This window comes from Salvelinus fontinalis, chromosome 4 (genome assembly GCF_029448725.1).
Source record: "Salvelinus fontinalis isolate EN_2023a chromosome 4, ASM2944872v1, whole genome shotgun sequence".
Lineage (NCBI taxonomy): Eukaryota > Metazoa > Chordata > Actinopteri > Salmoniformes > Salmonidae > Salvelinus > Salvelinus fontinalis.
In genome coordinates this window covers 71,282,168-71,304,564 of record NC_074668.1, presented here as the reverse complement: position 1 = coordinate 71,304,564, position 22,397 = coordinate 71,282,168, and the positions used below count along the sequence as shown (strand labels likewise).

The 22,397-nt window shown below is 42.1% G+C and overlaps 2 protein-coding genes across 13 annotated transcripts in view; both read left to right on the top strand.

The window, feature by feature from the left end:
• Positions 1–6,778, top strand: part of LOC129854315 (tight junction protein ZO-1-like) — a 137,950-nt gene extending 131,172 nt beyond the window's left edge. For 9 of the 12 annotated variants that reach the window (XM_055921223.1, XM_055921221.1, XM_055921219.1 and 6 more), the window contains 2 exons: positions 2,763–2,906; positions 4,712–6,778. In XM_055921223.1, coding sequence (XP_055777198.1) covers positions 2,763–2,906; positions 4,712–4,806 — 239 coding nt within the window. In that variant the 3' untranslated portion in view covers positions 4,807–6,778. The remainder of the gene's footprint in view (positions 1–2,762; positions 2,907–4,711) is intronic. The other 3 variants (XM_055921224.1, XM_055921231.1, XM_055921225.1) reach the window with 2 other exon arrangements.
• A 629-nt stretch (positions 6,779–7,407) lies between these two features.
• Positions 7,408–22,397, top strand: part of LOC129854314 (protein ENTREP2-like) — a 134,763-nt gene continuing 119,773 nt past the window's right edge. The window contains exon 1 of the mRNA XM_055921218.1: positions 7,408–8,361. Within this exon, the coding sequence (XP_055777193.1) occupies positions 8,137–8,361 (225 nt within the window). The 5' untranslated portion in view covers positions 7,408–8,136. The remainder of the gene's footprint in view (positions 8,362–22,397) is intronic.

Genomic DNA, 22,397 nt, shown 5'->3' with positions numbered 1-22,397 from the left:
TTGCACCAAAGTACGTTCATCTCTAGGAGACAGAACGCGTCTCCTTCCTGAGCGGGATGACGGCTGCGTGGTCCCATGGTGTAACACTTGCATACTATTGTTTGTACAGATGAGCGTGGTACCTTCAGGCATTTGGAAATTTCTCCCAAGGATAAACCAGACTTGTGGAGGCCTACAATTATTTTCTGAGGTCTTGGCTGATTTATTTTTATTTTCCCATGATGTCAAGCGAAGAGGCACTGAGTTTGAAGGTAGGCCTTGAAATACATCCACAGGTACACCTCCAATTGACTCAGATTATGTCAATTAGCCTATCAGAAGCTTCTAAAGCCATGACATAATTTTCTGGAATTTTCCAAGCTGTTTAAAAGCACAGTCAACTTAGTGTATGTAAACTTCTGACCCACTGGAATTGTAATACAGTGAAAATAAGTGAAATAATCTGTCTGTAAACAATTGTTGGAAAAATTACTTGTCATGCACAAAGTAGATGTCCTAACCGACTTGCCAAAACTATAGTTTGTTAACAAGACATTTGTGGAGTCATGAAGTGCTTTGAGAGACTAGTCAATGACCATATCACCTCCACCCTAGACCCACTCCAATTTGCTTACCGCCCCAATAGGTCCAGAGACGACGCAATCGCAACCACACTGCACACTGCCCTAACCCATCTGGACAAGAGGAATACCTATGTGAGAATGCTGTTCATCGACTACAGCTCAGCATTTAACACCATAGTACCATCCAAACTCGTTATCAAGCTCGAGACCCTGGGTCCCGACCCCGCCCTGTGCAACTGGGTACTGGACTTCCTGATGGGCCGCCCCCAGGTGGTGAGGGTAGGTAACAACATCTCCACCCCACTGATCCTCAACACTGGGGCCCCACAAGGGTGCGTTCTGAGCCCTCTCCTGTACTCCCTGTTCACCCACGACTGCGTGGCCATGCACGCCTCCAACTCAATCATCAAGTTTGCGGACGACACTCCAGTGGTAGGCTTGATTACCAACAACGACGAGACGGCCTACTAGGTGAGAGCCCTCGGAGTGTGGTGTCAGGAAAATAACCACACACTCAACATCAACAAAACAAAGGAGATGATTGTGGACTTCAGGAAACAGCAGAGGGAGCACCCCCCTATCCACATCTACGGGACAGTAGTGGAGAGGGTAGTAAGTTTTAAGTTCCTCGGTGTACACATCACGGACAAACTGAATTGGTCCACCCACACAGACAGCGTTGTGAAGAAGGCGCAGCAGCGCCTCTTCAACCTCAGGAGGCTGAAGAAATTTGGCTTGTCACCAAAAGCACTCACAAACTTCTACAGATGCACAATCGAGAGCATCCTGTCGGGCTGTATCACCGTCTGGTACGGCAACTCTCTCCAGAGGGTAGTGAGGTCTGCACAACGCATCACCGGGGGCAAACTACCTGCCCTCCAGGACACCTACACCACCCGATGTCACAGGAAGGCCATAAAGATCATCAAGGACAACAACCACCCGAGCCACTGCCTGTTCGTCCCGCTATCATCCAGAAGGCGAGGTCAGTACAGGTGCATCAAAGCAGGCTGTGATGGGAGAACGGAGGATGGATCAACAAGATTGTAGTGACTCCATAATAATTACCTAAATGACAGAGTGAAATGAACAATACAAATATACAGAATAAAAAATATTCCAAAACATGCAAACAGGGATTAAAGTAATACTGGGGGGACAAACATGGCAAAGGAATACACTTTTTGGCCTAAACGCAAAGCCTAATGTTTGGGGTAAATCCAACCCAACACATCAGAGTAAATGCTTCCTTATTTTCAAGCATTGTTGCATTAGGGTATGGGTATGCTTGACATCGGAAAAGACTAGAGAATTTTTCAGGATTAAAAAAAACGGGATGTCGGTAAGCACAGGCGAAATCCTGGAGGTAAACCTGCTTCAGTCTGCTTTACACCAGACACTGGGAGAAGAATTCACCTTTCAGACAGACAATAACCTACAACACAAGGCCAAATCTACACTGAAGTTGCTTACCAAGAAGACAGTGAATGTTCCTGAGTGGCCAAGTTACAGTTTTGACTTAAATCTGCTTGAAAATCTTTGTCACGACTTGAAAATTGCTGTCTAGCCATAATCCCCAACACCTTGACAAAGCTTGAGAAATTTGAAAAGAATTATAGGCAAATATTGCGCAATCCAGGTGTGCAAAGCTCTTAGAGACTTACCCAAGAAGACTCACAACTGTAATCACTGCCGAAGGTGTTTCTAACATGTATTGACTCAGGAGGGTGAATACTTATCTAATCAAGGTATATTAGTGTTTGATTTTTCGTTAATCAAAAAAATAAAAACAATTTTCCACTTTGACATTAGAGTATTTTTTTGTATATCTTTGACAAATAAAAATTACAATTAAATCCATTTTAATCCCACTTCGTAACACAATAAAATGTGAAGAAATCCAAGGGGGTGAATACTTATGATAGGAGCTGTATGAGTCCACGGTGGGGTTATTTTACTATCCAAATAGTGAGATAATGTTGTTTTCACAGATAATTTCATCCCTCTTTTCTGTTGTCTTCTCTCTTTACATTTTTCTAGGATATGTATATTTTCCTTTGGTCTTTAATGGTTCTCATTGTCTTATGTTCACCGTGTCTGTTTAAACCCATTAAGGAGCCCAACAGCTTCAGTGATCTTAGGAACTCTGTGTGTGTATATGTATTAGCCTCTAACCCTGTGGTGTGTATCTGTTTCAAGGAGAGACCCTGCTCAGCCCGCTGGTGATGTGTGGCCCTCACGGCCTCAAGTTCCTGAAGCCTGTGGAGCTGCGTTTACCTCACTGTGCGTCTATGACCCCAGATGGTTGGTCTTTTGCTCTAAAATCCTCCGACTCCTCGTCGGGTACGCTGTCCTCTCTGTCCTTTTTGGGTCGGGGCTTTGGGTTGGCTTTGTGACAAACTGATATGGTTGTGGGTCACTTTGTATGATTTTGATGGTTTCATTTATTTGGTATTTCGGTTTCTTCACTCACTCATTCCTCCACTGATCTTTATTTATTTGATGTGGTCTTCAGATCAAAGTTCTTCTTGTCATTGCTTTTTCATGCTGAAACATATTTCTTTCCGTTCTTTCCTCTGCTTAGTGTGTATGTCATCTGTTTGACATTGATATGGTTCCATTGGACCTGCATCCTGACGATCAGTTTTGTGTTGATAAGATTAGTAAGGTCTTTCTTGTAGTGAATCATTCCACATTCTTTTCCCACAAGCGATTTTTTTTTCTCACATAGCCACCCAAACGTCTATCCTGAAACACAGTGGTCAGCGGTCCTCTTAAATTTGGAAGAGGACCCTCTCAGAGACAGACGCATGGCTCCCTCAGTACTAACAGATGTTGTGTATGTGAGAACAGCCTGTGGGTTGGATCTGAGATGTGTCTGACAGCTTCAGAACAGAACCGAGTCAGCTCTCTGCTCTCCCTCCGCTCCTCTCTATATGTCTTAATGGTAAACTTGGCACAGCCGTGGATTAGCTACTAATTACTCTCAGCTAGAATTGGACATGAAGGGCTAAATTAGCCTACTGCTGCCTCGTTGGCTTGTTCGTTTGTTGTCCTGCTTCGTTGTAGAAGGATTACAGGGCTGTGTTCTAATCCTCTTATTGTACAACAAGGCCCTTCTTTAGCTTCATTTAGGCTCTACTTGTGTCTTGCTCCTCACTGGGTCTGACTCCTTTCTAGTTGGGTGCTGAGCTGCCCAGACCCAATGGGAGTTTCCAGTAAGGAAGCAGCATAGTGTGTGACTTAATGGTCTTGGTTTGGAATGGTTCTGAAAGAAGTCTGCTCACAGACAGGAGAGATTCAATCCAAACCACACATGATCAGTTTACTTCTGACAAAATATTACCTTAATGTACTGATGTCATTATGTGTTTCACACTGAACATTCCTCCTCCTGCTGCACTGACTAATTGTGAACCTCTAACAAATAATCTGAGTCATTGACAATTGATCTGAGTAAAATCAGTTAAACACCTCTTCGTCCTCATATGGATCCTATCTGATAGGACCTGTCATTGCTAAAATCCCTTTGACATTTAGGCGTAATTACACTATAATGATTAGGATGCATTATCCCCACTTGTGATTTCCTATCAGAACAACAAAGCATGCTAAAAGCCTGAAATTGTTCAGCACTTTGATCTGAAGATCTCATATAACTCACTTTACTCACATGGCCCTGAGGGAATGAATGCAATTATCTGAAATAACGGTGCTTTAAAATGCAACTGCATTGTGGTTTGGAAGAAATGGTGCAGTTTAGTGTAACAGTTTTGAGTCTAAAGCCATTTTTTTAAACAATTATTTAAATTTGTTATTCTGTGGAGGCAATACTCTTGGCTAAAGGCCTGGGCTTGGGCCATTAATCGCAAATTACAGTCGCTGCCAGTACATACTCTATCCTTAAGAGCCATCATTTGAAATCAAGAGTGGTTTTAGCAATGTAATGTGAAGTTTACTTCTGTCAAGCTACATCCTACCACAAACAGCATGTATATATATGGCTTTAATGGAACAAAGGGTGTTTTAGTTTAGTGTTTGGAGCTTGCTGGTTGTCAGTTTAGCAAGAAGTGAATTATGTATTATGAACCTTATACCCTTTCTCCACCTGTTATCATTACCATGTTCCTTCTCTCTCTTCCCCTCAGGTGATCCCAAGAGTTGGCAGAATCAGTCTCTCCCTGGAGACCCCAACTACCTGGTGGGAGCCAACTGTGTGTCTGTGCTCATCGACCACTTCTGAAGAGTGCAACAGCTGGCCTGTTACTGAATGTGAAACCATGGGAAAGGAGGGATAATAAACACATGCATACATACATACATACATACATACATACATACATACATACACACACACACACACACACACACACACACACATACATACATACATACATACATACATACATACATACATACATACATACATACATACATACATACATACATACATACATACACACATACACACATACACACATACACACATACATACATACATACATACATACATACACACATACACACATACACACATACATACATACACACATACACACACCATTTCTCCAGGGGTGGACCATACACAATGATGTATTTACACCCAGTGCTCCAGCGTTGTTTACTGTGCCCATGGAAGATGGAAGGAGACTGAAGTTGCCCCTATGTGCTGTCCTTTAACTCTTTCCGAGGTCTTGAAGAAAATACAAAACACACAACGATTTAACCAGTGATGGAATGCATGCCCTGTGCCACTGAGTAACTCATCACATTATACGCCAAGTTTTAACTTTTAATTGTTACATAACAGGAAAATGGTTTGAGGTTTTTACTATTGAAGTAGATGGACATACATGTAGGTGTATTTATACTATATATGCATACAGTATATATAGTATATGGTTTAAATATAATTTTAAATTCAATTCTAGAAAACGGAATTCAAGAATCAGACTTCAACCTTTTTTGTCACCTTTTGAATTGGCTGACTTACAAAGACGGTCATGTTTTTTCCACATTGACAGATTTGTGACGTTTTGGAATTCAGTGCCAGGGAGGTGGGCAGTAAAGTGATGATGTTAATGCAGAGCCACATTTTCTAAATGTATGGCTCTGTGGTAATGATTATGGTGATAGTGAAGTTGGCAAGCATCTGCAGAAGAGAAAATGAAGCTGAAGGTGGAATACTTTGAGGTGGATTTAAAGCCCAACTCATGCCTCTAACATGTTCATCCTGTGACTAGAATGGCTCTTCCCTCCTTTCCTTTCCTTTCCTTCTTTCTTTCTGTAAATTGACCTTGGATTCACTTTGTATTGAGTACCAGAATTCTACTCCTGCTGTATCAAGATCTATGCATGTGCTATGACTCAGGTCCAGAAGCCTGCTCAGTTCTCCCTCACCATGTTAAAACCCTCTTACATTAACAAGCAGTGATGCCTTATCTGCATATTATTCACTTTTTCAGTAAAAACCTCTGGGTTCTTCTAAGTTATGATGATAAATTATGGAAAAATGAAGTTCTCTTGCCATTTTGTCAACCCACTGTATAAATGAACTTGGGTTTAGCGCACAAGAACAATTGAAGCTAATAAAGGTATGCTTTCTTTATCTGCTATGCATATGACTTCAGAAGAAAAAGAAAAACTTTACAAAAAAGACAAGTGGCTGTAAATAAAGTTAGCATATGGCCTTGGTTCTTGGTTTGTAAATGAACTTTTGTATGTCTTTGTTATTTTGTATAAAACTTAAGAGAAAACTGTTTTTAAAAAATAAATGAATTGACCATGGTTTACTTTCTAATCTGGTTATACCCTTGAGCCTTGGAATTTGTAACTATTAGCAGTAATAAAATCCACATTTTCTACCAATATATTCACACTACAAATAAATAATAGTCACACAATCTTTTTATGGTTATTTGCAAAAGAGGAAAGTGCTTGGGTTAAACAACTTTTCAAACCTGTTCTTTAAAAGGGTGTGCTCTGTCCCCCTCATTTATTTGTGATACTGGATGCTGTATTATTTTGTGCCCTGAAATGTATTTTTGTACTAATAGACCATATATTACGGCACACCAGTACTATTTTCTTTATATATGATAACACAGCTTCAATTGGATATTAGCTCTTCACGTGTGGCTGACTTTATTTTCTCCTTTGTGACACAATTTTAAGTATACCACTGTATTAATGAATAAAATAATTTTTAAAGTAAAGTGTTTCTGGGGTTTTGTATTTTTATGAGCCAAATATAACATTCTAATAGTTTAAAGGATTCTCAGGTAAAATATGTAATCATGTTCGTTTTCTGCTTAGGCTGGATTTCTATAGTTTGATCTTCGTCCATTACAAAGCGGAGGGGGGAAGGTGGCTGCTGTAGAATTTCTATTATCTTTAGATACTGCGGCATGATTTAAGTGCAGTACCAGCTTGGCCGGTGCAGATGGTGCTCTAGAGCCCTGTGGCTGTGTTTCCGCAAGGTCAGTACCACAGAAGGCTGGTATTCAAAGATTAGGGACTGTGTGGCTTTACCCTCTGTTTGCATTATGAATTACATTTTTACAAATATGGAGAGTATCAACTTGTTTTAAAGCAAATGCATGTTTTTACTCCCAATGTACTAAACGTGCCTTGTACTTCATCTCAATTGATGGTACTCAGCCTTTGTGAATCTAATAAAGTAGGCTTGTCTGTATAAATTATAGATGGATCATTCAAACATTTGGTTGGGGGCTATAATTTGAAGAAATGTATGTGATTTTGGTCATTTGAATTCAGACAATTCATAGACATCTCAAAGGATAAGTGCATGGCTTCACAAATGATAAGAGCATGGTCATCTTTTTAATGTTAATATAGTCTAATTATTTGTAGACGCAATCGCATACGTCTATTTTTGGGAAGCGAAGTGGCACCGTCGTAGTATTGATTGCCCCAAACAAGCTAGCTGCATCTCCTCCTGCCGCCGCGGGTAGTTTGCTGTCTGTGAAAGCCCTGCGCCCGTGTGAAACGGCATACCCACGGCCACGCTCTCTGTGCATGGTACCCTGCCGCGCGTTTGACAGTGGAATACTAGAATACTACATTAAAGGGCGACACTATTCCCGTGTCATTTCAGCTATACGTTTTTACTTGCTGAGGTTCTTTAAAATGTATCCTGTAGCAATGAAAATAAGGGAGCATATGATTTGATGGACCATTTCTCAAGCTTTTCCTCGAAAACCCGGTTACCTTAGCTAATAGCGCGTTATCCTGTGTTTTGCGGAATAGATTTGGGTAGCAGCACAAGAAAGTCACTACGCATCTCATCCATCACACTGTTGTAGCCTTCAGAATAACCGACAATTACGCATCTGCATCTTGGGATAATTAAGCAATTTAATGGAGACTCTTTCAAAGGAACCATTTAGTAGGACTGATGTTATTTGCTTTTTGGACACCGTTGCTTATCAAGCTTAACATTTGGACATCGGTTACTTGCTTTGCTGTTAGGTGCCACTTTTGGATGCTAATGGAAATAGCTTAACCCATTGTTTTCAATAGCTGATACATACACTCTGTTTTCTTCGTGACAATGCCAGTCCAAGCAATGCCCCGAGGTCGTTCGCTCAGCCCCGCGTCGCTGTCCCGTAGCCTCTCCAGACTCAGAGAGTTTCGGACTCGGACTCGGATCATGCTTTCTCTCGGAGTTTCTCAGATGGTTTTGGGAAGTCTGATTTTGGCAGTCAGTTTTGCCGCTCTGGCCCTCACTACCTCACCAAGGGTCAGACATTCGTGTCCATTTTGGGCAGGTTTCTCTGTAAGTATTTCGTTAATTAAGTATTAATATTCATCCAACATGTGGGTTTATGTGTGTGTGTTTTGTGGCTCACTATTTATTGTTGTTTATAAATTGACCCATTTCGCGGGAAACAGATCTGGCACGTGCTCACACCTGGTAAGCATGTCCAGTTAGTTCGATACGTGTTTTATTGTAAATTATGCAGACGTTGTAAAATCAACATTAATGCCATTGATTATTTCGTTTATTGACTGTCACCAACTTAACAGTGGTTTTAAACGCTTTCATTTGGCATTTTGTTGTATAGGCTACAGTAGCCTATTGTGGCATAAGCCTACAGATGCCCTATCGTTGTGAAATATCAACTCTCATTTAGGCAAGATTGATTAGTTTATTTTTTTGTGTCATCTTGTTGCAATTTGTTTGTAATAGTATTGCTTAAAATAAATACTCAGGCATGTTTGGGAACAGTGCTATTTTGGCTACACATACAGTCTACTGTCTCACATACAGACTACTGGCTTTGCAACCTTGACTCAGGGGAGACTTAACATAGTAAATTAAATTCCAGGACACTGAAATTAGTATGAAATGTTGTTTTGGATGGTATGTATTAATTTGTGTGATTTCGTATTATATGTTACGAACATAGAATTAGGAATTAGAATACTAGAATGGACATGAACCTTCTTATTATGGGATAAAAGTCAGACATTTTGATCAGGGAGTTGGCCAACCATGGTTTTGCCAGAACTGTGATAAGATATTGTCTAAATCATGAATTTGAAGAATTTATCTGCACTGTATGTTTGTTAGCTAGCTGCCAGCTAGTTTTAGAGGAATGATTAAATTCAAATTAACTGCCAATATGCCAACATTCCATTCAAACAATGCAGTCAATCCACAGCCATACACTGGCTGAAATCAGTTGATGATAGAATTTAGATAAAACTTGTCATGTAGCTAGCTAGCTAAAACAAACAACATGTGTCATTTAGCTTTCTTCACCAGAGATTAGGCTTTTGGAAAGAGCTTGACATTGTCCTGGTAAAGTTGTCAGTCTGACTACTGTCATCACCACTATAGATGGCAAGCAAATCAAACAATATTTGGACATAGCCATCTAGTTTATCCTCTGAAAGTTAACTTGTTAACTAGCCATATTCATGTGATCTGTTATTAGCTAGCTAGCCAAATTTTTTTTTTAAATGTCTGCCAGCAGCAATCGTGATTAAACACTATTTAAAAACAATGTTGAAAATGGGATAATGTTAGCTAACTTCACTACGTAAGTCTACGTTGGTTGAATAAAAAAATATATTGAGGGAGGTCTACTTACCACTGTTTAGCCAACTGTACAAAGTTTTTACTGGTAGCTTGCAAAGTAAACAGTAACGTTACGTCAGAAAATGAGCACTTCGGCTGCTTGACAGGCTGACCCCACAAAGGATGGGAAATTAACCTAAACCACTTTTGTTTTATATCACTCAAATATCCAATTAATATTGGCCAATATTGAGAGATATTGTGAGGCTACCCTCACGTATCTGAAATTACATAACCAATTGGTTTTTACTGATCATGAAAAGCATGCAGTTAGGCCTACTTGCTGTAGCTCTATAACTGTGATGATAGAGTTAAACGTGTGCAGATCTTTGTTTACTATGTTACGTTTAGTCTATGAGACCAGCCTAAGTTCTACTGAAGTCTGTAGGTTAGAGGTTCATAGCTTGCAGCTGGGCCATCAGTGATGGGGGCTGTTCTTGGCACAGGCACCGTCCCCATGTGGTGCTGGTCATATTTGTCTAACTTTTCCTGTGAAGAGAGTCCCTGTGGAGAGAGTGGTCTTATCAATATATTTCCCTGACAATTTGTGTTCAAAGTAATTTCTCTCTCTTTCTCTCACACACACACACGCACGGATGCACACACACACACACACACACACACACACACACACACACACACACACACACACACACACACACACACACACACACACACACACACACACACACACACACACTGTACGGCTCAATGTTCAATGAGCAAGAAATGTACTTTCAAGCAACTTCTCGCTTTCATTGTGTACTGTAAAGATTGTCTTAGTGGGACATTGTTTTCTGCGCCTGAAAATTGAATCACAGTTTCTCTAAATATTTATGAAGGCACTCTTCCTTGATTTCCTGCCAGAGATCCAGCCAGTACATTAAGCTAGGAGGTAGTTCCATTAATTATAGAGGGATAATTGAGGCAGTGTATAGAGGGTGATGGTGGTCTCTTGCACAGGGGATATGTGTGTGTGTGTGTGTGTGTGTGTGTGCTTGTTTGTGTGTGGTCGGAGATAAGCAACCTTGGGGTGAAAGTTCACAGGTCGGGCTATGCTCCTGGAGATCAATTCCTGGGGTTCACTCAACAGATATGTACACTACACGGCCAAAAGTATGTGGACTCCCCTTCAAATTAGTGCATTCGGCAATTTCAGCCACACCCATTGCTAACAGGTGTATAAAATTGAGCACACAGCCATTAAATCTTCATAAACAAATATTGGCAGTATAACGGCCCGTACTGAAGCAACTTTCAACATGGCACCAGCATAGGATGCCACCTTTCCAACAAGTCAGTTCGTCAAATTTCTGCCCTGTTACAGCTGCCCCGGTCAACTGTAAGTGCTGTTATTGTGAAGTGGAAATGTTTAGGAGTAACAACAGCTCAGCCGCGAAGTGGTAGGCCACACAAGCTCACAGAACGGGACCATCGAGTGCTGAAGGGCGTAAAAATCGACAATTCTCGGATGCAACACTCACTTCCGAGTTCCAAACTGCTTGTCGGGACTTTCATGAAATTGGTTTCCGTAGCCGAGCAGCCGCACACAAGCCTAAGATCACCATGTGCAATGCCAAGCGCCGACTGGAGTGGTGTAAAGCTCGCCGCCATTGGACTCTGGAGCAGTGGAACCGCGTTCTCTGGAGTGATGAATCACGCTACACTATCTGGCAGTCCGACGGACAAATCTGTGTTTTGCCGATGCCAGGAGAACGCTACCTGCCAAACTGTAAAGTTTGGTGGAGGAGGAATAATGGTCTGGGGTTGTTTTTTATGGTTCGGGCTAGTCCCTTAGTTCCAGTGAAGGGAAATCTTAACGCTACAGATAAAATTACATTAAATCAAGTTAAATCAAGTTTATTTTATATAGCCCTTCGTACATCAGCTAATATCTCGAAGTGCTGTACAGAAACCCAGCCTAAAACCCCAAACAGCAACCAATGCAGGTGTAGAAGCACGGTGGCTAGGAAAAACTCCCTAGAAAGGCCAAAACCTAGGAAGAAACCTAGAGAGGAACCAGGCTATGAGGGGTGGCCAGTCCTCTTCTGGCTGTGCCGGGTGGAGATTATAACAGAACATGGCCAAGATGTTCAAATGTTCATAAATGACCAGCATGGTCAAATAATAATCAGGAGTAAATGTCAGTTGGCTTTTCATAGCCGATCATTAAGAGTATCTCTACCGCTCCTGCGGTCTCTAGAGAGTTGAAAACAGCAGGTCTGGGACAGGTAGCACGTCCGGTGGACAGGTCAGGGTTCCATAGCCGCAGGCAGAACAGTTGAAACTGGACCAGCAGCAAGGCCAGGTGGACTGGGGACAGCAAGGAGTCATCATGCCCGGTAGTCCTGATGCATGGTCCTAGGGCTCAGGTCCTCCGAGAGAGAGAAAGAAAGAGAGAAGGAGAGAATTAGAGAGAACATACTTAAATTCACACAGGACACCGGATAAGACAGGAGAAGTACTCCAGATATAACCAACTGACCCCAGCCCCCCGACACATAAACTACTGCAGCATAAATACTGGAGGCTGAGACAGGAGGGGTCAGGAGACACTGTGGCCCCATCCGATGATACCCCCGGACAGGGCCAAACAGGAAGGATATAACCACACCCACTTTGCCAAAGCACAGCCCCCGCACCACTAGAGGGATATCTATAATCATTCTAGATGATTCTGTGCTTCCAACTTTGTGGCAACAGTTTGGGGAAAGCCCTTTCCTGTTTCAGCATGCAATGCCCCCGTGCACAAATCGAGGTCCATACAGAAATGGTTTGTCGAGATCGCATGGAAGAACTTGACTGGCCTGCATAGAGCCCTAACCTTAACCCAATCTAACATCTTTGCAATGAATTGGAAAGCCGAATGCGAGCCAGGCCTAATCGCCCAACATCAGTGCCCGACCTCACTCATGCTCTTGTGGCTGAATGGAAGCAAGCCCCCGCAGTAATGTTCCAACATCTAGTGGAAAGCCTTTCCAGAAGAGTGAAGGTTGTTATAGTATCAAAGGGGGGACCAACTCCACATTAATGCCCATGATTTTGGAATGAGATGTTCGACGAGCAGGTGTCCACATACTTTTAGCCATGTAGTGTATGTATGCTGAACACATATAAACCCAACATGCAACAATTTCAACGATTTTATTTAGTTACAGTTCATATATGGAAATCAGTCAATTGAAATAAATTCATTAGGCCCTAATCTATGGATTCCACATGACTGTGTAGGGGCGCAACCATAGGTGGGCCTGGAAGGGCAGAGGCCCACCCACTGGGGAGCCAAGCCAAGCCCAGCCAATCAGAATTAGTTCTTACCCACAAAAGGGTTTTATTACAGACATAAAAACTCCTCAGTTTCATCAGCTGTCCAGGTGGCTGGTCTCAGACGATGAAGAATTCAGATGTGGAGGTCCTGGGCTGGTGTGGTTACACGTGGTTTGCATTTGTGTCCGGTTTGACGTACTGCTAAATTCTATAAAACGACGTTGGAGGTGGCTAATGGTGGAGAAATTAACATAAAAGTATCTGGCAACAACTCTGGTGGACATTCCTGCAGTCAGCATGCCAATTGTATGCTCCCTTAATACTTGAGACATCCTGTGGCTTTGTGTTGTGTGACTAAACTGCACAATTTAGAATGGCCTTTTATTGTCCCCAGCACAAAGTGCACCTGTATAATGATCATGCTGTTTAATCAGCTTTTTGATATGCCACACCTGTCAAGTGGATTATCATGGCAAAGGAGAAATGCTCACTAACAGGGATTTAAACAAATTTGTGCACAACATTTTAGAGAAATAAGCTTTTTGTGCATATAGAACATTTCTGGGATATTTTAATTCAGCTCATGAAACATGGGACCAACTCTATACATGTTGCGTTTATATTTGTGTTCATTGTAGTTAGGGAAAGCTTGCCTTTCTATTATGTGTGTTTTTAAGGGGAAAGCAGTTTGTACGATAAACGTGAGCATGTGGCGGAGCAAGGAAATCTAAGCATTGTTACTCATTGCTTGGTATGAAACATAAGTTGTTCTTCTTACTAGGCTGTTAAATAACTCCATGCTGAACTCTGTGTGTCTGTGTCAGAGGCTGATTTCCTTCCCTCACTTCATTGTTCATGTAAATATTTTTAAAAGTCCTCTGCTGCTGGAACTTGAGTCACTTCCCCCAGCCCCACTGACTGCTTCATTCTCACCCTCAGTTGTTACAAGGGGTGCAACTGTGGCCAGGGGTGCAACTTTCACAGGAGACAGGGAGGACATGACGCCCCCACATTCTGAAATTGCATTTTTGTCCCCCCCAGTTTTATCATTGAAATGTGATACAAAACGCGACACAAGTGTGCTTTAGGACCATGCAAACACCTCAGATTGGTCGTGTAGGCTGTTTTCCAGATTCAGCCTGCTGGATTTAGGACCTCACGGATACCACAGAGTGTGCGGATAGGCTGTGTGAAGGCAAAGCTTCTGAAAGGCTGACGTATAGGACCAGCACGGGAGAGATGAACAGAGGCAGCTGCTGTCTGTGTTGTGCTTTTTCTCGGAGTTGTAAAAGCAAGCAGAGCAGAAACTGGCTACTCCTTAGTTGACTGATCTAGCAGGCAAGGTAACTGCTGTTTGACAGAAAAATGTGTATTTATTCCCAGTGCTGAGCGAGTACTGCAACTGACATGTTACATTAGCTACGGGTTTCATCCCCTCTCGACTGAAGTGAATTAACTACTAGTAGCTAGTTAGCTAGCTAGTAGCTACCACAGCTAGCTATCTGTCAGGTAGCAGTATCTAACAGCTGTTGTGTATATGGAAATGTTTTGTAGCCTTTGTTTCGTCCCATATCAACAAAAGTACATTTTATGATGTACCATTGTACCATTAGCTAGAGCTAGCTAAAAGTTGGCTAACGTTAGCTAGCTAGCTCACTAACTTTAGCTAATATTTTTGCCTCAATCACACTAGACCTGAATCAAATGATGAAACCAACGATTGAAGATCGATATTCTGCACAGTCAGTACACGACACTATGCTCATCATCATAGCAGGATCAGATGGTGACAGGTGTCCCTGCAGGGTCAGACAGCCAGGGAAGACCAGTCTACGGAGCTCAAGTGAATTTTGCAGTATATTATAACAATCAGTGAATGGATACAAAGTTCCATATTGAGTTGATAGGTAGACTACAGTCTGGGATCTGGGAATAATGGTCATTTCAATTATTGAACCATTAATACTATTCTTGAATAATATAATGTATAAATGTACACCAAGATAATTCTTTGTCATGCCTAATCTGAACAGGATCAGATGGTGACAGTGGTCTCATCAGGGTCAGGCAGCCAGGGAAGACCAGTCTGTGACGGCGCAGAGGTGAACTTTTGCAGATACAACTCTTTATTCTCTCTGTGCAGCAAACACTGGACAAGCCAGAAGCTTCAAAGATTGAACCTATTTTAAGGCAGTCTGACAAACCTCTAAAGTTGATTTCCAAACTGTATCAAGGGTTGATAGAGGCTTTTCACGATGACACAAAACATGCAAAACAAATATGTGAAGAAGACCTGGGAGACGCTATTGATGATGATGAATGGATGCAGATATGTTAGAATGCCCAGTCATGTTCATATAATCTCAGACATAAATTACTGCAGTTTAAGACCATCCATAGAACGTATTATATGCCAGTGAAACTGAATATCATGCACTCAGAAATTGTATTATTCTGCTAGAGGTGTAAAACACAAAAGGGGACATATTTGCATATGTTATGGTCTTGTGAAGGCTGGCTGAATTCTGGCAAAGAGTATGTTCTTTTATCTCAGCATGTCTACAGATTCTCCCTGTTTTTGTTTGCTTGGAAATGTTGATACGGGAGACTGTCATTAGAAGAAACTGTGGAACCCAGCATTTATAGCGGCTAAGAAATGCATTGCCATTAATTGGAAGGTTGTTTATCTTCCCACAATGTCACAATGGATGGCAGGAATGTCAAGTTCTGTATCACTAGATTTGATTTATTACAAGATTAAGGATATACTGTGCAACTTGCATAAGGTCTGGATGCCTTATATGGAATACTGTATGACAAAAGGAGTCTGTCTGTATTGAAAACATGCCCACGTAAGGGGAGACACTGTACCTATTTAGGCAATCCCTAGCTGCTGGGCTGCTCAGTCCTGGCCCGCGGGGTCTGCCATACCGTTGGTTGTCACTCTGGCCTTGGCCTAACACACCTGAAACCAATAATGAATGTTTCACTAATATCCTAAAGCTGAGTGGGGTGTGTTGGTTTGGGGTGCTGCAGAACCGTAGACCCCTAGGGATAGGACTGGGTGACCCAGCTATATTGTTTGCAAGTAAAAAGAACTCTACAGTACTATTAGGCCTATGATATGAATTATATGGAGGATGTACTGTTTCTGTGTGTTAATGTGTAGGTGTATGTGTGTTTTTATTAAACTTTTCTTTTCCAAACCCTTCCCTTGAGACATACATTAAAAAAAATGAAGTTGTGTTGGGGAGAGAGTTTAGTTATTGACTAGACTGGTGGGTGTCGGGCGAGCAGGTGGCTCGGGCTGGCTGGGCTGTCTGGCTGAAATGTGATATAGAGGATGTCTTAATAAAGACAATCAAAAGTCTTTGTACATTATTTGTAAGAGTTGTTCATTTATTAGGTTATTGTTTAAAGGTGCAACACAATATTGATTATTGAATTATCATTGATCTAGTTCAGTCTTATCAATCACTTAAAAATATTTAATAATAATCTTACCTAGCTTGATGACTGTGGGCATTTTTGCTATACTTTTTGTTGTTCTAAATAGAGATGGCTAGAAGGGCCATGGGTCATATTAGATTGTGTAGAAATGCAGGAAATTAGCTTTAGATGCCCCCAAAAATGTAAGGACCCCCAGACCACCCCCCCCCCCCTTCTAAAACCAAAGTTGCGCCCCTGAATGTGCAGTGTGTGAGTGAGAGAAAAAGCACCACAATCATCACTCACTGCACCGGGGAAAGTCATTGTTGTTGGCAACAACAAAGTACGTTTAAGTAAAGGTTTTATTTAACTAGCTAACACTGGGTAGTTCTGGCTGTGTGAGAAACTGATAGTGAATGTTTTGAAGCCCAAAATACTTGCTAGCTACAGAATTACTTGCACAATCAATCACTGTCTTAGTCTTATTCATAGGGTCAGCAAGTTAGCAATGGGTATGCCACCAGTCAGGAAGAGAGAAAAAAGGTGGACCTAAGAGTTTTTTTAAAGGAGTGCAAAGGACTGTAAGTAAGGTACTTGACAACTGCCCGCACACCACCCCTGGCAAGCTAGCAGGAACATTTCAGTGCTTTCAGGTTAGTTGTCTTTAACTTCATCACAGTGATTATGGGTCATAAATGTGTGTTCCATGTGTTAAGACTTTGTTTGGTCATTATGATCATGGCAGAAGAGTGACAGCCATGAACAGACAGACAGGCAGAGAGGGAGAGAGAGAGAGAGAAACCACAAACCAAAAGGTAAGCTAGTGAGAAGTGCTTCTCCATGCCCATAGAGTTCATAGCCTGATGATCCGTCATGGTGGGAATCAATCTGAATTATCATGTATTATCTCTGGTGAAATGAGAGCATCTTAGGTCTAAAGGGTGTACTGCATGTGTTAACTTCATCCAGGAGAGAGGCAGCCGTGGTTTCACTGGCAAACAGACAGACATACAGAAAGAGAGAGAGAGGCCACAAATCAGCAGGTAAGATAGTGAGAGGTACCCCTCCAAACTAATTGTGTAGGATGGAGATTTTTAATTTCAGTTTGACCTTTCATGCCTACCTTTAAAAAAATATATACAGTTTTTATGTGTACGTTGCTGGTTATTATTACAGTATAATAATTATTACAAGTTAAAATACATTACGCTTCCAACCATACAGTATGTAGAGCAGCAGTAATAACAACCTGACATACTGTAGGGGAAGTGAGAAAAATACTAGGAAATTCATCATACAGTACCAGAGAACGAGTAGAAAATATTTGTTTAATTGAAAATGTTCCGTACATAATGAATGGCCCTAAGACTGATTGGACTGTACCAGAGTAAGTGCCCCTCTGTAAGGCCCACTTTAACCTTGTAAATGTGTCCATTTGTAAGTGAATTTTTTGTCTGTATCCTTTTCTCAAAAGTCACCAGAAATTAGCATTTAAAAGCAATCCCGGACCCCTGTAAAAAAAAATCCCACCCACATCCCACCGTCAGAGTTGCTCCTATGCTTCTGTTGTGTTTGTCCAGAGGCAGTGTGTGTGAAGCTGATTGGTATGGGAAAAAAACTGTTGAGTCACTTCTCCTCTCTACACATTCGTTCTGGAGGTGTACAGACTTATATTTGTAAATGTGGTGAGTAGTTGACTCAAAGAGAGAGAAAGACAATAGTTGAACAGTTTTTAACAAATTCATTTCTTCAAAAATGAAGGAGAAGCAGGAGAGAGAGAGCTAACTATATTTCGTAGTATTTTGTTCTTCACTTTCACTTATCTAGAGAATGCAGCTAGCTAATTTAGCTTACTCAAACACCCAGCTCAAACAGAGAGGGATGCTATGTGAGCTAACTGGCCATGGATATCCAACACTGGAACTTTTCCCAGTTTTATTAATTTATTGGCACCGGGGCCCACCGGTGTAAATTCTAAACTACTTGCTGACTGTACAGTGTACTGCATGATTGTAGCGGGTTTACTAACACATTAGTTCTAGAGCTATGTTGACTGTGAAGTTAGCTAATATGGTGACAATGATGTAGCGGCTAGTGATTAGAGGTTATGATATCAAGGTTTGGTTGGAATGTTTTTTTCGCCTGCTCACAGACAGCTGATGTGTTGTGCACTGAAATCCACAATCGAAGGGAAAGGGTGAGATGAGGAGAGTGCGTAGATGCAAGAAGGAATTAAAGAGCAAAGTGATCATGCTGTTTGAATGTGGCTGCTCTGAAAGTGAACTGTGTTTGCATGTGATCAGGGTGTATTCATTCTGCCGATTCTGTTGAAAACATTTCTTAAATGTAAGCAAACGCAACGAAACGGGAATTAACATACCTGATCAGCCAGATGCAGGCAAGAGTGTGCAAGGCAGTATTGAATGTGTCACTGTCTGTCACCTTGATTAGTCAAGTTTTTCTCTCAACCTGTGTACCTACGTTGTAAACTTTCATTCATTGGCTAGGTTGTAGCAAACTCATAATGTGTATAGGGACAATTCAAGTATCATGAAGTAACCTTAACCTATTGATGTTACATTGAGCTGGGTGAATGGAATATGAATGACAGTCATCTAATATGCTGTAATAGAAATAAGGCCATGCTCATAAAAACATTATTATAATCGCGGCCTCCCAAATGGTGCAGCGGTCTAAAGCACTGCATTGCAGTGCTTGAGGCATCACTACAGACCCGGGTTCGATCCCAGGCTGTGTCACATTCGGCTGTGACTGGGAGACCCATGAGGCGGCACACAATTGGCCCAGCGCTGTCCGGGTTAGGGGAGGGTTTGGCCGGCCGGGATTTCAATGTCCCATCATGCTCTAGCGACTCCTTGTGGTGGGCCGGGCTCCTGCAAGCTGACTTCAGTCGCCAGTGTTTCCTCCGACACATTGGTGCAGCTGGCTTCCGAGTTAAGCGAGCAGTGTGTCAAGAAGCAGTGCAGCTTGGCAGGGTTGTGTTTCGGAGGACACATGGCTCTCGACTTTCGCCTCTCCCAAGTCCGTAGGGCAGTTGCAGCGATGGGACAAGACTGTAATTAACAATTGGGGAGAAAAAGGGGTAAAAGTAAAAAAATATACACTGCTCAAAAAAATAAAGGGAACACTTAAACAACACAATGTAACTCCAAGTCAATCACACTTCTGTGAAATCAAACTGTCCACTTAGGAAGCAACACTGATTGACAATAAATTTCACATGCTGTTGTGCAAATGGAATAGACAAAAGGTGGAAATTATAGGCAATTAGCAAGACACCCCCAATAAAGGAATGGTTCTGCAGGTGGTGACCACAGACCACTTCTCAGTTCCTATGCTTCCTGGCTGATGTTTTGGTCACTTTTGAATGCTGGCGGTGCTTTCACTCTAGTGGTAGCATGAGGAGGGTTTTACTGTGTATAATACACTCCACGGTGGAGTCTTCCAGGTCCTGATGTAAGTGGCAGCCCAGAACAAACCAGTGTTTCTGGGTCAGTGCCCATCACTCTGCTCCCCAGAGGTGGAAGACTTCTCCAAAATAGGTATTCTGTATTCTCAGACTGCCTGATTAGAGTGAAGAAATGATCACGGTCTCTAAACATGCCCCTCTCTCTCCTCTCTCCACCCTGCTCCTCCACCCCTTTGTGTCAGCATCCTGACACAAAGAGCCTGGGCTCTGTCGCTGGCCACAGCAGGGCGACAGGCAGCGCGGGGGATCAGTGTGTGTGTGTGTGTGTGTGTCTATGCATGGCTTTTAGACCACACATGCAGAGTCGACTTCTGAACGAACAAATCAGTGTGTCGTCCTCTGCCACTTTGTGTGATCTACCATCTTGCTAATTAGCTAAACACTTGTGCTACTGTTTGGATGGTGGAATTAATGGAATGGGTTTATATACTGTAGCGCTATTCCAAAACTAATAGACCTATGAAATATTTATCATCCATAAATCTGTTGCATAACATGTGGAAATGCCAGGTCATAAAGATTGTTAATCTTATTTACAAAGCAATAAGTAGAAGAAATGACAGCAATCGATTTAAGAAACCTTTGCCAAGCCAATAATAGGTATTTTCAGGGAACGTCAGTGAGGGGAGAGAATTGACAGCAGGGTGGTGGGTTGTGGTGGGCTGGGAAAGCTGTTCAATGGAATGCCAACAGTAGGCCGGGCCAACCAGATCGACTGCAGTCCACAGCTCAATGCTAAATGTCCTCTGGCCTGGCCATGACACATTCCTTATAGAGCCAGTCTACTGTAGACCTGTCAGACATGAATTACTTATTAGAGTAGCAACAGCATATCTACACTAGAATAACAACAGTTAGATGTGAAGCATTAGGAGGGACTGGTGGTGCTTTAGCTGGTCAAGCGGTCCTTATACAGTACTGCGTATTGCTGTACCCACTAATATGAACAGCAGCATAAATGTCATGACTGCGTCTGAGCAACTCTTAAATGCCAGTTGTCTGAATGTTGAATCCATCTCAATGGTATTTGACGGGTAGAGACAGACCTGTTCCCCTCCCTGTCTGTGTGCTGCTTCTAATATGATTTGGTTGGCTCCATAACTCACTCCAGTAAAACTTGGAGAAGAAGAATGAGAGGAATGAGAGATTGCATTAAGGTTGGATGTAAATCCAGCAGACAGATTGAGTGTCTCCTCTGTCTCCTCCTGTGGCTCCAGTGGATAGGGATAATTCAGCACAATCTGCCAAATCACACAAAGTTCTATGGAGTAGAGTAGCCACAGTGAGCGGTGTGTCCTGCTCACAGCTGATACCCTGGCCTGTGACTGTAAGTGTGTGTGAGTGAAGACAGCTTCACTGATTCCTAACAGGTCTTCAGGCAGCTCTCTGGCCCAGGCCAACAGAATAGGAGCTCAGAGGATATCCTATTCTGTTCAGGAGCTCAGCTCTACTCTCCACTGGCGCTGTGTTACTAATTATTAACACCCACTGGAGAACATACATCAATAGTCTGATAATATTATATTGTTGCTGACTGGCTGCTGCTGACTACATGTTGGATGTTGAAAACCCAGAGAGAGAATTCGGTGTCCCACTTCTGAATGGTGTTAGCATTAGAAATAACCCCGCTTCCTGTTTCACTCTATTACTGCTGCTGGGGAAATGCTTTTGTGGGATTTCTTGCATGAATGAATGTATTAGGACAGATTCACAACATTATGTTCACTAGTCAAACTGCTACATAACCCCTTGCTTCAGGATTACTTTGATGTGTAAAACATTATACAGTATTTACTCATCCGAGCAGTAGGGATTTTTTGGGGGAGGTTGGGGAAACGACCACAATACTGTCACACTGTGTTGGTTTGTTATAGACCTTAAACTCTGGTCTTGGAGAGAGCAAGAGAGAGAGAGTTAGAGAGAGAGAGAGAGAAAGAGAAAGAGAAAGAGAGAGGGAAAGAGAGAAAGAAGGCGAGCATAAGTAATCAAGTTGTTTAAGTGTCTGGGTGTGTGCCGAGTCTAATTCGTTCAGATGGAAGGTGGAGGGTGATTTGTACTGCGTGTCAGATGCTGACAGGCCCAGTGCCCCTCTGGTGCTTGGAGTTACAGCATAAGCACGTGCTCCCTCATTTATTCAGCCCACTAGTCTAGTCCGCCTTGTGATTCACACAGAGCTCCTAATGCGCTGAGCCCCGGCATGAGCAGGTAACAATTCTCTATTGGTTAGAGGCCAGATACCTACTAGCACCAAGCTGAGCCTCTCTCGCTCTCTCAATTTCAATTTAAGGGGCTTTATTGGCATGGGATACATATGTTTACATTGCCAAAGCAAGTGAAATAGATAATAAACAAAAGTGAAATAAACAAAACAAATGTTACAGTAAACATGACACTTACAAAAATTCCAAAAGAATAAAGGCATTTCAAACGTCATATTATGTCTATATACAGTGTTGTAATGCTGTGCAAATAGTTACAGTACAAAAGGGAAAAGAAATAAACATACATATAGGTTGTATTTACAATGGTGTTTGTTCTTCAC